The sequence below is a fragment of the Sabethes cyaneus genome, chromosome 2 (assembly GCF_943734655.1).
Source record: "Sabethes cyaneus chromosome 2, idSabCyanKW18_F2, whole genome shotgun sequence".
NCBI lineage: Eukaryota > Metazoa > Arthropoda > Insecta > Diptera > Culicidae > Sabethes > Sabethes cyaneus.
The window spans coordinates 76,880,986-76,898,640 of NC_071354.1; the positions used below are offsets into that span (position 1 = coordinate 76,880,986).

The 17,655-nt window shown below is 40.8% G+C and overlaps 1 protein-coding gene across 1 annotated transcript in view; it reads left to right on the forward strand.

Moving 5' to 3' along the window:
- The window catches only part of LOC128735609 (sialin), a 28,337-nt gene extending 20,079 nt beyond the window's left edge, over positions 1 to 8,258 (forward strand). Inside the window, exons 4-6 of the mRNA XM_053830093.1 lie at positions 4,266 to 4,694; positions 4,757 to 4,913; positions 7,493 to 8,258. Of these exons, the coding sequence (XP_053686068.1) occupies positions 4,266 to 4,694; positions 4,757 to 4,913; positions 7,493 to 7,902 (996 nt within the window). The 3' untranslated portion in view covers positions 7,903 to 8,258. The remainder of the gene's footprint in view (positions 1 to 4,265; positions 4,695 to 4,756; positions 4,914 to 7,492) is intronic.
- Positions 8,259 to 17,655: the final 9,397 nt, after the last annotated feature.

Genomic DNA, 17,655 nt, shown 5'->3' on the forward strand with positions numbered 1-17,655 from the left:
TACTATGCTGATTGATTATGCAGGAAATTACCATTAGCATTACGTGAAACCAATAGCAGAGTAACTCAATTTTCCTAAATTTCTCGAATATTTTCGAACAAACATATGTTGTTTGAGTATTGGGCATGTGAACAACATAGTTAAGAGTGCGTAGGACCGAAAAAGTACATTTTGGTCATTTTGGTTTTTACGTCAACTATGCATCCATGGGCAGTTTAGTAGGTAAAAATTTTTTTTTCTTTTATTTCAGAGTTCGTATTCCACTAAGAGGCTTCAAAAACTTCAGACTATTGACATGTTTCTCACTTTTCTTGAATTTCATTGCAAATTATCATCACATACATACATACATACATACATACATACATACATACATACATACATACATACATACATACATACATACATACATACATACATACATACATACATACATACATACATACATACATACATACATACATACATACATACATACATACATACATACATACATACATACATACATACATACATACATACATACATACATACATACATACATACATACATACATACATACATACATACATACATACATACATACATACATACATACATACATACATACATACATACATACATACATACATACATACATACATACATACATACATACATACATACATACATACATACATACATACATACATACATACATACATACATACATACATACATACATACATACATACATACATACATACATACATACATACATACATACATACATACATACATACATACATTGCACACATTGAATACAATCAACATTTGATTGATATGTTTTGATTTCACACGTTTTAACGGTTTAATATACGGTGCTTAAGTGTTAAAGTTTGAATAACTTTTGAATGAACCGTCCGATTTTCAATAACTCGGTTTCGTTTGATAGATCTCAGCAGTAATCTTCAAATAATAATAAAATATGTGATGTTTTTCATTGAATTAATTCTTAAATGTTACAAAAATAGGTTTTAACCACTATTTTTTCACATTTCTTTATGTAACTTTCAAACTACAGGTCCAATCGTCATGAAATTTGGAAGTTAAGGGTTTGTAAGGCTCCTCTTTCATATGCAATCAATTTTGTTCAAATCGGTTAAGGGATCTATAAGATAATGAAGTCCCATATTTTTCGTATTTTTATACATAACTTTTGAACTAAAAGTCCGATCAGTATGAAATTCAATAGCGACCAATGGGACACCTAGACCTTTCATTTGACACTAAGAACATTAAAATCGGTCCAGCCATCTCCGAGAAAAGTGAGTGAGATTGAAAGCGTTACATACACACACACACACACACACACACACACACACACACACACACACACACACACACACATACATACACACACACAGAAAATGCTCAGTTTTCGAAACTGAGTCGAATGGTATATAACATTCGGCCCGCAGGACCTTCTTTCCATTTTCGATTTTCCAAGTGATTTCTATACCTTTATACTATATATTTATATAGTAGAAAGGCAAAAAACATACTTTATTTTCATAGAACTAGTCATTTTCAACACCCGCCAGTGAATATTTTTCGTAAAAACCTGCACATTTCACCATAATTTCAAAAAATTTCATAAATCAGGGATGCCAATTCGCCTGGTTTTCTATCCGCCGAACTATATATATAGTAACTATAGGGTACACTACATAGTTTTTCCAGGCGCATCTTAATAAAGTCAAAGACATTCCATCAAGAAGACTGGCATCTCTTCGTCGCGCCCATACAAATGACGAGCAACAGAAGGAACAGCGCACCCCTCCCGACAAAAGTTGAAGCTGTGTGTACATGTATTGGTGGGAAAATATGTATGCGAGCATGGCAATGCATTGAATACGTGTTTGTGTACATCCATATTCTAATATACACACACTAGTACGTGAAAGTTAAACTTTAACTCGGCAGATAGCATTGCTGTTATTGTCGCTCGACTTTTAGCAGAGTTGCCAGTCTTCTTGATGGAATGTGTTTGATAAAGTCCACTCTGATGCCACCCTATCAAGCTGATTCATTATTCTTCAACTGAATGATGGCGTCCTTAACTTTATCTACCATTGGGTATATCATCTCTTCCATGTAGCGCTGATTGAATTGGCCATCATGGTTCGCTGCCAGTGCGCCATTACAGCGTTTATCGAAGTAATGCTTCCACGTAACTATCTTTCTTAGCTCGACACATTTAGCCTTTGCGAGAAGCGTTGAGTTTCCGGTAGGTAAAGCTTCTGTGCTTTCTAAGAAAGATGCAGCTAACGTTCTAACGAGTACAATTATGCACCTTTCTCGCGAGTGCAACGTTCTCGGCATCAATCATCCTCCTACATTCATCACCATGTCAGGCGTTCCACTGATTTCGTTCCACGTACCCGAAAATATTCTCTGCTACGCTGCTAAACTCTGTTTTGATGGCGTTCCTACAACAGGTCTCGGGACGGATCATTGGCGGAAGCGGCTTTTCCGGAAGCGAATGCTCGTAACTTATTAAGACGTCAGGCCATTTCAGACGTGCGAGATTTAGCCGAGGCTCTGGTGTCGGTCTTGAATATTGTTCACAACGGAAAGTATGGTTATCGTCCGAGTCACCGCTAACACTTCGATAGAATCTGGCATTAACGATGTCTGTGAAGTGCCGGAGGTCGAACATAACATGGTCGAAAGTTGTGCACGCTTATGATGCGTATGTTGAAAAACCGGCCCTTGATTCTCAACCTGCACCTTTAAGAACTGATTGGCCACCTCCGTTCCCTGAACGTATGAACCTCCCAGCTCACCTGCAGACCCTACGATGTCGAACTCGTGGCTCACCAGTACGTCAAGAAGCACTCAAGTACTTTATTTGAAGATGACAGATCGGCAGTTCAACTTCCCGAGTTTAAAATCCATGGTCCTGTCCGTTTTCGCTACGTTGAACTGTCTGCACCGGTCCGAATATATAGTTATTTCTGTATGACGGGGACTTACAAGGCCCCGCGACCCCATCACCTTGTCTCGGGCCCTATTCTCACAATCACCTCACCTAAATTTTTCACAACTTGCGCCTAGGTGACTCCGCTCACCTGGGTGACTGTACAAATGGGGGTTGTTAGGTGAAGGTGAGGTTGACTACCAGAATAGGGCGCGTGAGAGAAGTGAGATGAATGAGAGAAGTTAGGTTGTCTCGCAGGAGCACCATTGTTCACAGCGCTGTTTAGACTCCGACACTGGGCGAGAAACATGATTGGCCACCCTTAACATGATGTTTAGAGGGCTTTTTGATCCGCTACTAACACGGAGAACAGACGCTCAAAAGCTCAAAAGAGCCTCTCCACATCGGGGTTGGTTATTCGTGCACTGGTCAATGCGACACTGTTCCTACAAATTCGTCTATGCGCCGCACTGGGTGCTTTTGAGAATTAAACGCAGTGTCGATGCTACATGCGATGTACTATACTTGTTTTGATCCTCGGCTCGGTACTGTTGAGCACGGTGCCATGGAATCTTGCATGATTTTGTGCTTCGTTATTTCCCATCTCATTTATTTATTTATTCGCTATTTGGTTATCGGTGCAATACGGTAACAACCAACATATTTATGAGAAACAAAGCGTGCCTTTAATAAATAAATGGATTAATAAATTTCAAGGCTCTGCTGCCGTACTCTAGCACGGAGTTGCACGGTGCGCTCCGAACAATTATAACATCGCACCATATAAAAGAAATTGGCTCTATGGTGCAGTGCCTTATTCGTTTCAGTAGCGTATGGCCAAAAGGCACCGAAACCGAGAGCGTGTGAGTCCTATAAATGGAGTGGAACATTTTAACACGGCTCGCAGTGTGTGATACTATTTTGAAATAGGTGCATAAATTATATTGAAATAATTAGAAGTAAACAAGAAAACATTAAATACATATCAAGAAATATCTCCTCACTTTTTTAAATACCAATATTTGTGATCAACCATTGCCCATTGAACCATTGAAGATTATTTTCAATTAATCTTTTACATTTTGAAATTACCATTTCATTAAATTTTCTGTTAAAACAAAACTTTTTTCATTTATTTATCTTACTTACTATTTATTTACTTACTTTATTTACATTACGTAAACATTATAAAACTTGTAACATTCGTTGTTTTTGAGTCGTAGAATTACACCAGCACAATGTTACTGTATATAAAAAATGATGACCCGATCCAGCTAACTCCACTTTTATCATTTTTTATCAGGGCGTCCTATATCCAGCACTTCACCAGCTAGTCTCCAAATGGGCACCACCGAACGAGAAGGGTAAATTCATTTCGGCCCTCATGGGTGGAACTTTCGGAACCGTTATCACCTGGCCACTGGTGGGCGTTCTCATCGAAACCCTTGGCTGGTCGTTCGCTTTCTACGTGCCAGCTGTACTGACTGTCATCGTGGCGTTCATCTGGTTTATCCTGGTAGCAGATTCGCCTAGCCAGCATCCACGCATCAAACAGGAAGAGCGAGAATTTATCGAAAAGGCGCTCGGCGATGCTGTTTCCAAGCAGAACCTGCTGCCACCGGTGGTAAAAATAATGACTTCGGTTCCCTTTCTGGCTCTGCTGGTTCTCCACTTCGGCAATCTGTGGGGACTCTACTTTCTGATCACGGCTGCTCCTAAATTTATGAGTGAGGTACGTCCTGAAGTTCATATAGTGGGATTAAGCTAGAAGCAATTATTTTTCAACTATTACAGGTTCTCGGTTTCAAGCTAGCCAAGGCGGGATTCCTGGCGGCTCTGCCATACCTGGCTCGAGCGATAGCTGCCTTTGGCTTCGGTAGTATCGGAGACTATTTGAGAAAGAAATCTCTGCTTTCTGTTACGACGATCCGCAAGTCATTCTGTCTTTTCTGTAAGTATTCAAAGAACATGCGACACCAGTCGAAACAATTCAACATTGTCGAAGCTAACAATCATACCATATCAAATTGACAGTGAATGTGGTGAATGACCCGTCGGTTAAACCACTCTATAATAAACTCAACAACAAATTGACAGTTGTCTTTCAGTTGAGCCCTCATAGTGGTATACCAACTGTGCAATCAAAGTGTAGACATCCAGCGTTATTGCTTTATTTCAACAGTTGAATTTTCAGCAATGGATCAATTGTATTTAATTCGAGACACATCTGTTGAAAAATCTGTTAGCACATGCTTTTTTCAGCTTTCAATGCGATTGAAATAGCCTTCAATAAGGTTGGACAATCCACAAAATATTTACAAATCCCTTTCGTTAGAATTTGTAAAAGTCGCTACAATTACTACAAAAATTTTACGTCACTTTCATTACATTTCCAAAATCTATCTAGATAAACTAGAAGAAAAAAAGAAAATCTAAAATCTCAATCTCGTACAATCACAATTGACTCATTAGCAAATTTCTCCATCGGAAACCCGTGGTCATCAGTACGATTAATTATCGAACGACTGGTTGTCCCACATCAATCAATTCGTTACCCTGTCGCGCTCGAGAAACGATCGGAATTTGCACAAGCGCAACCGTAAATCGTAAAACAAAAATCATGCCACTGCACACGAGCGGAAAACTACCAGCTTAACTCGTATGGTCAAGCGCAAAACATCGTAATCAAAACGAAAACACTTGTTTCGATATAAACCACCATCTGGCTGCTTGCCGCGCCTGGCAACTCCCAGGCAGGATCATCCATTGCAACGACCCTATTAATAGATTTAAAAGACCAGCCCCTCCTCCGTGACAGTGCCTAGCAAGCGAGAGCCTCATTCCGAAATAAAAAAAACCGGCAATTCGTGCTTGCAAGAGAGTTTTGCATTGACCACGTACGATTGTCACGTGTTTTCTAGAGAGCTTCGAACAGCTGGTCGTACCGGTAGAAAGAAGGATTAAACTGGTTGAACCATAAATCGCTCTCTGTGCGGCGTTTAACTCTTTTAACTCCAAGGTTTTGGTTTATTTTTCAAACACCTGAGTGGTGTGATAATCATACATTTGTTGATTTCTTTAGATTTTTGAAACATTTTATTATGGGTAGGTATAATTGTACGATCAAGTATTATGTTAGCAAGGCTACAAAGAATTTCTCCTTTTTCCGAATAATTTTTTCTGGAATATTTCTTTTAGACAGTATATAATTCCGTTTTATTACGGTTAATTGTACGCTGCTGTCTTGAAGCCAGCATGAGCATACCTAATAAATTTCCAACTCAATGTCACTAATGTCACTTCTGATCGAGAACTATAATATAAATATATATTATATTATAAAGATTATATTATAAAGGTCACAACAAAGTAAAGCAAATCCTAGGTGCTGCATTCCGTTATCGAAACTTGACCTTCTGTTTTTTATACGATAGACTTCGTAGCCAACTGTTAGAGTACAGGACAATTGCGTGGCTAGTGTTACGATCCTATTGATCCCAGCCGAGATTTCAACATGCGACGGCACTGGTCTTGTTAGACCAGTATCATACCTCGAGGCCAACTGAGAGGCTTACTCCCGAACACTTGACGAGGTGTCAAAAGGGTCAACCTATAAGGTATAAGGTTTTTGTATTGATTTGACTTTAATGAAGTCAGAGATTTGGATAACGTTTTATAACGATAGTCTTTCCGAAAGACGAAGAAAATAACGGAACATAAGTAAATATAGTATCTCTTCATGTCTTGGATAAGAAACAAGGTCGACGATATTCAATGCACTAAACAATTGCAACAACAACGTATAGCTAGATGCTCATTAGACAGCTGCCTTCACTTTTAAAGAACGTCAATCGACAAGCTGCCCATTTTCCCATATCGAATACGAAAAATATTCAATCTACCATAAAGTTTAATTCCTTGATACTGCTAAGTAAAATAAATTGTACAATAAAAGAAGTAAAAGTTGTTAAGTTAGTGCTGTCTTAACATGAAGGTGTCAGTCTGACGTAATAGATTTGATTTCCGCAAAAGTGATGAACCCGTTTTCCACTAGGTAGTATTCTCTAACTAGATCTGAATGTGTGCAGTTTCAACATTTATAGATACACACTAATTTGAAAAAAAAAAACTCGCGGCTCGCAGAACATTAAACTTATTCGTCGCCGTCAACCTCAATAGTCAACCTCGGGTCTGCAACACATGAATGGTTGCTGATGAAAATTGAATAAGAAATAAAAATTGCCTCTCATTGCAATCCAAATGGCCCTCTTAATGTTGCTTCATGAATAGCACTCGCTAACTACCTTCCACGGCGGGCTAAAAATAGCCAGCCCGAGATTCAAAGGCCGGAAAATCAACCGCCGAAGAAATGCACTGCCATTCGCGGATTGCAATATGTGCATGATGTATTAATAACCTGCAGCACATCGCCTATGATTAGTCCAATGACTGTTAGCTTCCATGATTGGCTCGCCGAGTAGGGCTCGGTATAGTGAAAAAAAAGATAGACTAATTTTACTTTAATTGCAGCTCACATAATCCCTGGTCTATTTCTTGTGGGACTGATCTTTGCCGGCTTCGACCCTTACGTATGTGTCGCCATAATCACCCTGTCGCTAGGCTTCAACGGTGCCTCAACCATGACCAACCTGCAAAACTCCCAGGATCTGGCGCCGAACTTCGCTGGCACGCTGTACGGAATCATCAACTTCGTTGGCACTACCAGCGGTTTCATCACGCCCATGCTGGTGGCACATTTCACCGCCGATCGAAGTACTATGGACGAGTGGCAGTATGTTTTCGGTATCGGTGCCGCGGCCTACATCATCCCGGCGTTCGTCTTCATCCTGTTCGGTTCCGCAGCAGTACAGAAGTGGAACGAGCCAAATCAGAAGCAAAAAGATCCACCGAAAGATTCCCGAATACCAGAAACATTCTAACATCATCCACCAGCGTCGCAACAATCTGCGTGGTGCAGGAATGCTCCTCGGCTATGAACCAGTCCATTTGTGGAAACAAATCAACGGCGCATTTGTACATACATTTAGCTGGGTGTATCGGAAAAGACACACTTGCAAGAATCTCATTTCTAATGATAGTCAACTAGTGATTAGGTGAGCAATCGAAAAGTATTATTAGCTAGGGTTGTAAATATCTTCAATTGGTTTATATTTTCTCTTCTCGTGGACAAGATAAATTGTGCAATTGAATAGAGAGAGAGAGGTGCAGATAATAGTTTTATGTTACGTTGAGCAGTGCAGTTATGTTTCCCTGGAAAAGGAGAAAAATAAAACAATATGCCATTTAAAGATCTTTGATTAAACACTCCATTGATATACAAGCATGTTGATGACAAGTTCCCATTCACTTTATTCGATAATTGTTCCTCTTTTGTGCACATTTTCTAATAGAATTTTATTCATTACATAATTGGCAAATTGATTTAATAGCTTAATTCCTTTTTTTGTTTTAAATACATGTAGAAGACCATTCTTCTGGACTACCCAGCAACCGTTTAATTGAAGTTCTCCCAAATTGAAAGCTTTTTATTTATAATTCACAATACGTAGATAAACTGAAACTGAAAATTAAATACTTTTAACAATTAACAGTTTTTGCTGCCCTAAAATATTATGAGAGTTCTAATACAAAAGCGAAATAAAAAAATCGGAATCACATGTCCGGTCCTAGATACACACCACTGATTACAAGTTTATGATAATAGAGAAACAGATAGATTTGGTCACTATTTATATGAAAAAAATTATATTGCTTTAACTACATTTATACAGACCAAACTCGTGTTTTTTAGTCTTTGACCTTGAAATGCGATCAGGCATTAATATTAATATTTTTTTTTGAAACGGTGGTTCTACAATTGATGGAGGGACGGTAGGGAATTCCTTAACCTGGTCCATTCCAACATGCTAATCCCGCTTCATTAAAGAAAATTTTTCTGTTTACTTATTTCATAGGTATGCAGTTTGTAGATTAAAGCACATTTGGCTGCGCTTTCGTGTACTCACCATCAAATCGAAAACGCCTAAATGTATATTACAACGTCTGCTGTGGGTTAACTAAGGAAAATGCGGCATAAAATTGAACAACTGACATTACACAGGGTAACTTATGTGTATGGCGAATTCATAATTTAACCTGGTTTCGTGCTAACTCGAACCCGAAATTTACGACCGCACGCTTTGGCAATCTACGAATAAGTAGGGTATTGTCGTTATCGTCGGGCCACTGTTATGGTCGGGCCACCTCAATTTTTTCAGTTTTAGTAACTCGTGATACCTATGTAGGGTAACCAACTTATTTTGGACCCCATCAGAAGCTGTACATAATTTGGACACTTGCATTTGATTTTGCTGTAAGTGTCCAAATTATATACAGCTGCTGAGGGGGTCCAAAATACGTTGGTTACCCTACAAGCACTGTAAAACTTCTTACTGTGACAGCTAACTTTTCACAACATTGTGAGTTTCAATCGTGTATTCAAAATACGCGTACTGAATTCACTGATTGAATCAGTACAAAAAAAGTTTTCCAGGTGCAGTTAACTTTTCTTCAAGAAATGATTCATGAAATGCAATTATCGGGATAAATATTGAAAATTTATTAAGTGTGTTGTGCTCTATTCGAAGGCTATTGAAAAATCCTGCCCAGTTAAGTGTTTGGGTAGGGTAAGGGGGAATGCTACAAAAGCGCTTATTGTAAAGGTCGGGCCACTTGTGTAGTCATGGTTGGGCCATAATTTTAAGCACAGAAGCGCAATATTCGCTAGAGAACGTCAGTCGCGGGAAATGTGATGGAATAAAGCAAAATTAGTACAATAAAAACCTAGATTGTTGTTGATTTTTCATTGCAGTAGTACACTTCGGAAAACGCGATTGAAGTAATATTGATTTTACAGGATCACCAAAAATTTCGCAAAGATGTTATTAAAACAGGATATTTATACTTAAATGGGCCGTTGCTCTCGAAATTCATTCTATTAATGTCTCTACTTAGAATTTCAATACGTATTTCTTGGATTAGGAGCGGTGGCCCAACCTGTACAACGTAGCCCGAGTATGACAACATTTTTTGTCTTCACGTAAATGCCTATAAGTTTATTATTTTTTAAGCAATCAGTTCAAGATTTTCCAGAAATATAGCTTATTCTTAGACCTTTCCAACGATCTATTTAGATTTTAAAAATTCTTTTTGAAACGGAAGTTATGGGCGAATGTCAAAAGGCGGCCCAACCACGACGACATTCCCCTACTATTGACCTTTTTGAGTAAAAACTGCCACCATGGCGCTACCTGCTGCGATGGTGATAAAAACAAACGTCAAATGCGGTATATTTCATAAAAAAATTTCAGTAGATTTAATTTTTAACTAGTTTTCGATAGAAAACTTTACTAAATTTTTATCGGGTTTTGTAAGAAATTTGTTGTTTTGCAAGGTGTTTTAAAAACACTTTTAAAATAGTGAATTGAAAGAGCATAAATTTGAAGAATACTTTAAAGGTGGTGTGGCGACTTAACTCGAACACAGCAGTGATCCTAAATCGGTTTTTGTATATTATTGGAACGTTTTTCTACTTTGCAAAATCTTTATGCTTGTTTTGTAACGGTCAAAGTTCTAGAGATTCGATCATCTGTCAGTCCTGGCGAAACACGTTGCTCCGGCATTGCATGAAAATAGGAATGTTCTCCTTGGTTATCCTGTATCTTGCTTACAGTAGCCTGGTTTATGTTAAGTTCACAAAAAACTAGCTTTTTACCACTTGAGCACGTGGATTTTTATAATTTACCGTGATATATAACCTGTCTTTTGTCGCACAAATATACAAAAACATTATTTTCTCGTATATACTGTAAACAAACCACTGACAAAGTATATACCAAAAATAAAGTACTCAATTTTCTTACATTTTGCAAAAATAATTGCACTTGTACATTGTTTCACTACAGTGATAAAATTAAAAAAGTGAACTTTTTCCGATTCTTCAAGCAAACTGTCAACTTTCTCACCATTCGGCTAGTTCTAAAGACCACCACCGTAAGAGCATAAGTTTCTCTCGAACATACTGGTAAAGTATTTCAGGTTATCCACTCTAATCTAACGGTACAGTTTTATTGCGACAACTAACTAACTAACTGGATAATATTTTCACTCTAACTTTGTTATTCACTTGTAGCAATGATTTTATTACAGCACTAGCTTCTTCAATTTTATTTGTAAATCGACTAATCTGATAATAATTTCAAATACATACACTTTTCAGCGAATCGAATTTGGTTTGGTTTTCTTCATACTCCAGTAAAAACAAACAAGCTTGTCAATCATTCTACTTGAAGAGTATCATTTTTTATCACGGGCTGACAAGTGTTTCACTTGAAACTACCCCGTAACAAAGTGACAGTTATTAACAGTTTCCCATAACACCTGCCAATATCAAAAATGTCGCGACGATCATTTTTACGTGCCGATCAAAATTGACGTACCTTCGATTTCCAAAGGAAATGTTCACTTTTGTTACGTTAAATGTGAACGCAAAAAGCTGTCTGAACAACGATTCGAAAAGTGCGTATTAACTAATTCGGCATTATTTCATGTTTTCGGCAAAACTGTTTGAATTCTTAGTGAGTTGCTTGATTAATTTTTTACAAGATAAAAAGCGGTATTTATCACAAGATTGTTACTCTTGTGTACGAGTTGTCTGGTCTAAAGTATTTAAATATTGCGTGTTTCATTAAAAGTTATCCGCTGCGCAATTCAAAATGAACAAATGAAACAAAATTCAAGAATAGATCCAAACTATAGAGATTGTTTCAGTTGTATAAAAAACACTCTGCTACATGACAGAACCATTAGGACCATTTTATTATGACAGAAGAACCAGTTATGCTGCTATTGTCATTACCACGGAAACGTTTTGGTACTTGGCATAATGTTGTCAGTTCGTAAAATGCTCTATTGAAATAATAAACCATGTAGCGTATGCAGAATATTTTGTTATCGCAGCAAAAAGAAAACAAGCCCATTTAATTCAGTGTAGATTATTAAGTGGACTATCCCCGCAAACCGAAGCAATTCTTCGAATTCTACTTTGAAAACAAACACAACCAAGCGATTTTCTTGCACACAACGCACAGCGAAACGTCAAACGGCAGTTCCGCTAGCTCAGATCGCAGACAGAAGAAAAGCGAAAATCACATGTCGCGGACGTGATTCGCTCGATCAGCAGACATCAGCCGAAACCCGCCAGAATTGCCATTGGAAATAGGCAAAAGTAGTGCTAGTGTGTCGTGCAGTGAGCTAGTCCGCTCAGTCAAGAGATTTTCCTGTGTTCACGTGTAGGCCCGCCTCGGAACCCTTCTCCCGGGTCACATCGACGATAAAAGCTCAGCAGAACCAGCGGCGTTCGTTTCATAGCGTCAGGACATCGTGCATAGCATCACTGCGTTCGGTTGAAAGTCGGTGCCCGTGTTCACGTACAAGCCAACGTCGAAATACTCATCTGCCGGGTCATAACGACGACAGACGCTCAGTTAAATCAGCGGACCTCAGTTCGACGACACCAGTGCAGTGCACTTTGGCTCGACTAGAGGTTGATACACGTGTACACGTGCAAGACGCACCTTCAGGGTCAGATCGACGATATACGCTGTAAGTGAACGGCAATATTAAGCAGAATCCTATCTAACGAACAATTGTCATCACAGCAGGAAACGACACCTGTTCAGATTCAACATTCTGCAGCAGCACGAAAACGGACCCCTTCAAGGGTGAGTGGCACAGCACTAAGGCACGACTGGTTAAGCTGACCTACGACATCGTAGGGTCGTTTTCCCTATCTTTAATTCAAGGTACCGATCCCGGAAGGGCGTGCATGATCGACAACAGCAAGCGGATAGAAAGTGCCCCTAGAGATCATCCAGAGATCATCCAGTGCGTCTGCGAGAGCTAGGTCACAGCCAGCACACGAACCGTGCCACGAAAGCCACGTGAAACGAGCATCAGTCTGTGCCACATAAAGGTCATCGATCAACAACGTGGCGCGAAGGTTTGCGGGAACCATGTCCCATACTCAAGTAAGCTAGTTTAAGACATAGTGAAATGAGGGCCAAGTAAAGCGTAGGGCCGTTAGGAGCTGGCTCAAGGAGCCGTCATTGATTCGTATAATATACACAATTAGTATGTAAAATTGCTTTCAATCATTCTGAGCTAGTTGGCATATAATAACACGTAACAACCAATTCAGTTCTTATACGCACAAGAAATTTTTTGCCAAAAAAAATGATAATAGGCTCTTTCTTTGATTTTTACGCCGCTTTCAAATATCTGTTGTGAACCATGAACCAGCAGTTTTAGGTACGTTTGATTTGTATGGGAGCTGTCACATTGTTACCGGGTTGACTTGAAATGACGATAGCATGGGTCTGCTGACAACCGGCCACGAAGCAGGCACGTAGCCAGGGGGTGGGGCCCTGGGGGCCTTGGCCTGGACAAAGGCGACGAAATAAGGATCGCAGATCTGCAGATCTCAAAATTTCGTGGGAGGCGACTGGGTGCTGCTCGATCAGTTAGAACCCCGAAAGTTTGGCATCATGGCAATGCAGGAGACCTGTCGCAAAGGCGAAAAGGAGTGGGGGATCCGTTGCGGTAAAGCCTAAGTTTTCCAGAACGGTGAAGTGACCGACGAGCTAGGAATGGGCTTCGTAGTGTTGGGCAAAATGCAGGATCCCGTAATGGGCTAGAAAGTGTTCGACGAGAGGATGTGCGTGTTAAAAATAAAACGTCTTCAACTACACCATCATAAACGAGCATTGTCCACACGAAGGTAGACCCGATGACGAGAAGGAAGCATTCTATGCGCAGCTGGAGGCTACGTACGACAGCTGCTTATGACAGGACATCACGATCGTCATCGTGGACAACGCCTAGGTCGGCAGGAAAGCAATGTATAGACCGGTGATCGGGCCCCAAAGCCTGCACACCGACACGAACGATAACGGCCAACTTTGGAGCTTCCCGAGGCTTGATGGTAAGAAGCACTTTTTTCCCCACAAAGATATCCACAAAGCCACCTGGAGATCACCTGATCAACAACCATATTCTCATCGAGGGCCGATTTTTCTCGAAAATCACCAACGTACACTCCCTACGGGGGCCGCTTATCGACTCGGACCATTACCTAGTAGCAGTACACGTACGCTAAAACTATCGACAGTTTATACCTCGGGACAAAGCCGCCCTCCTCGCTTAAACATTCTTCAGCTAAACAACCCGCCAGTTGCTGAAAAATACGCGCGCGTACTGGATGAAGCTCTGCATCCCTCTGTGGAGCTAGATGCTTCGACCCTCGAAAACGGATGGAGTATGATACGCTCGGCCGTCAACGAGGCAGCAACCGCGGTACTAGGAGAGGAAACCTCGAGTACACGAAATGATTGGTTTGACGGGGAATGCCAGCAAGCGATAGAGAGGAAAAGGAGCTTGGAAAAATTATCTAAGCATATCCACGAGAGAGAATTTGGCCAAGTATCGACGAGCGCAGAATGATTTGACCATGACCTTGAGGAGGAATAAGCGCCAGAAGGAGGACAGAGATAGTGAGGAGCTGGAAGAACTATTCTGGGCTAATGACACGCGCAAGTTTTACGAGAAGGTGAACCAAACTCGTAAGGGCTACACACCTATAGCTGATATGTGTAGGGACGAGGGAGGGAATCTAATCACAAACGAGCGCGAGGCGATCGACAGGTGGAAGCAGTATTTCAATGAGCACCTCTATGGCAATATAGCAATAGGAGACACAACGAAATTTAACTTCGGGGTGCCTACAAACGACAACAGCCTGCCGGTTCCCGATCTCCACAGTAATTTGACCTTGCTGCATCAAGCCGGTCGCTGATGCAGTGAACGGTTTCTTACAGTGCATGCTCTCTCTGCCGAAAAACAAAGAAACGAAGGAGGGGGAGAGGAAAATAGGAGAATAGGGGAAGAATACCTAGCCCTGTTCGTCGTCTATTCTCAATACGCCGACTCGTAGTGAGTCGACAGACGAGGTGGCTCCAACTCTGAAGGGTGAGCTGAAACTATGGGAGAGCCAAACAGTCATGACCAATTGGATGGCCGTACAATCGCTCAAACAATCCGCCAGTGACCAAAGCAAGGGGATGAGAACTCCTGCTTGAGCACATCCTTTGATCGCTGGTAAAAGCTGGAGGAGAAGAAGGATTACTATCCTTTATTAGAAGAGCCGTATTAATTTAAGTGAAGGGCGTGTTGTCGAAAGCGCCTTCAACGTCAAGAAAAGCAAACAGTGCCGTCTTTTGATATTGGAGCGACTTTTCAATCAGCGTCACTAAGCAAAGAAGTGCGGTTTCCGTAGATTTACCGCGTTGGTAAGCATGTTGATTGCCACGCAGAAGGGAGTTCTTTAAGAACTCATTACGGATGTGATTATCCGTGATTTTTCCTATCAACTTGAGAAGCGTTGATGTCAGACTAATTGGTCTGAAAGTTTTTGGTATGGTTTTATCTTTTTTGGAATGAACACCCAAGTCAGGGTGACTTTCCACCAACTTGCCGAGACATGTCCCAACGTAAAGCTAGCACAAATAGCTTGATGAGCTCGGGCATTACAATCTCGTCCGCTTTTTTAAGAAGACCTGGAGACTTCATTGGTTCAAAGGAGCTGAAAACTTGACTCTGGACTTTTTTTTGGCTTTCCGTAGCTCTGCGTTGTATTTGGTGTATTTGGAGGGCTGCTGAGCGATTCATTCCACCAGGGCACGTCACGGCAGACTATCCGCATGATTAACAGACAGTTAGCGGTATAAGCATCAATGATCCTACTCTGTGGGTCATTGGCTGCAACGTCCAGTTAGGCTGGTGTGCATATATTAATATGACAGAAGTTCCGAGAGTAGCCTTGGAGAAGACGAACGAAAATAGGGAGTTATTTGCAGAGTTCTTTACTAATAACAACATGGTGATTGATGGTTCGCTCCTCGCCTATCGACCAGCATACAAGGTCACGTGAGTTTCCCGCGATGCCCGAACAGAAAACCAAATGGAATACATCTGCCTCAGCCGAAAGTGGAGAAGGAGGTTTCAGGAGAAGGCATCAAACACTTTTTCATCACGATTAGTGACAAATCCCTTGACAAAGCGTATAGCACAGGGAGGCAGTGAATTTCGAATGAAAAATGGAGGACGATCGACGAGGTGAAAGCAGGCATGGTGCGAGCGGAGCCAGAGTGGCTAAGACAGCTGCACAGTAACTCTAAACGGCATCATCTGGCTGAAATTGAAGCAGCAATCTACGGTGTGAAAACCAGCCGAGAGCCACTGCATTTCAGTTCAGATGCGCAAACTCACTCATAGGCAGAATTGCACAAAACGTACTTCCAATTTGTACTTCCTCCCAGATACTGACAATGATTCGGTTGATTGCTTCTTCTGGTATTACAAATCCTCGTTTGATGCCCAGGGAATGCATATTGTTACTTAGGTCAATAAGAGCATGCCTTATCTCTGATCTGATTACTCGAGATATTTGTGCAGTCACAGTAGAACTCGTCGTGGATGATGTCCATAGCCGCTTTATCTACTATTCTGCATACTTACCACATGACTAACCGTCTGCCAGTGACGATTTCAGAAATGTGGTGAGATACTGCCAATCTAATGGGTTTCCGCTCATTGTAGTCAGTCGCTCTCCACATTTAGAAGTTTAGCCGGACTACCGTCCTTCCCAGCAGCCTTACCGTTTTTCAGTTCACTGATTACCTCCCCCACTTTCTCCTGTGTTGGTTCTCCACAACTTAGCCATCGCCCACAAGAGTTAAAATAACTCTTCATTCAACAATGTTCGGAAGTGTTCCTTCCATCTGGCTACTACCGCGGTTTTGTCAGTAAGCAGGTTGCCAGTAGTATCTTTGCACATCATTGTTGGTTCTTTTTCCCACATCTCTAGTCTCTCTATACCTTTATCTGTTCCGTCGTGTAGCCCTAGTGAGCAAACGACTCCTAGCCTAGTAGGTACTTCTTATCTGTCACTCTCAGACATTCGGCATTAAACCAGCTGTTACACTGTCTTCCACGCGACGTGCCTACCACCTCTTTCGCCAGTTGTTTCAATGACACCACTGAGGTTCCTTCATAGCCCACTTATATCTTCTCCCTTTTCTCTCGCTGTTCTGAGCTTCGTTGATCAAGCTTTCCGCTGCCACGCCATCTGCCGTCAACTGCTGGATGTTGAAACGCAGTGTTCTCTCTGTACGAGCCTTCGCTGCGTTCGACAACCTTGCGCGAATCTTACACACGACGAGATAGTCGTCATAGACTTTTTATACATTTTGTAATATTCCAATTTTTACCACACACATATTTCAATTTTGTTTTTTAAAAAGATCTTGTAAAGACGCACAATTCCTCCAAACTGATCAATTCTGTAGCTTCTCTAGCAGAATGCATTCCAATATTCTTAGTTTACGGTGGCATAAAAGCTGTTCTAAGACATTTTCTCCCTTTACCCTTCGTACTAATTCATAAACATGCATGCATGTCACGTAATCAAACTGAGTTGAAATGATGCTTTTATTTTTGCCGTCCTTATCACGATTCGATGTTCAGCAAAGAATAGAATCTTGTTTACACAAGGCAAACACTAACCGGCTGATAGTTTT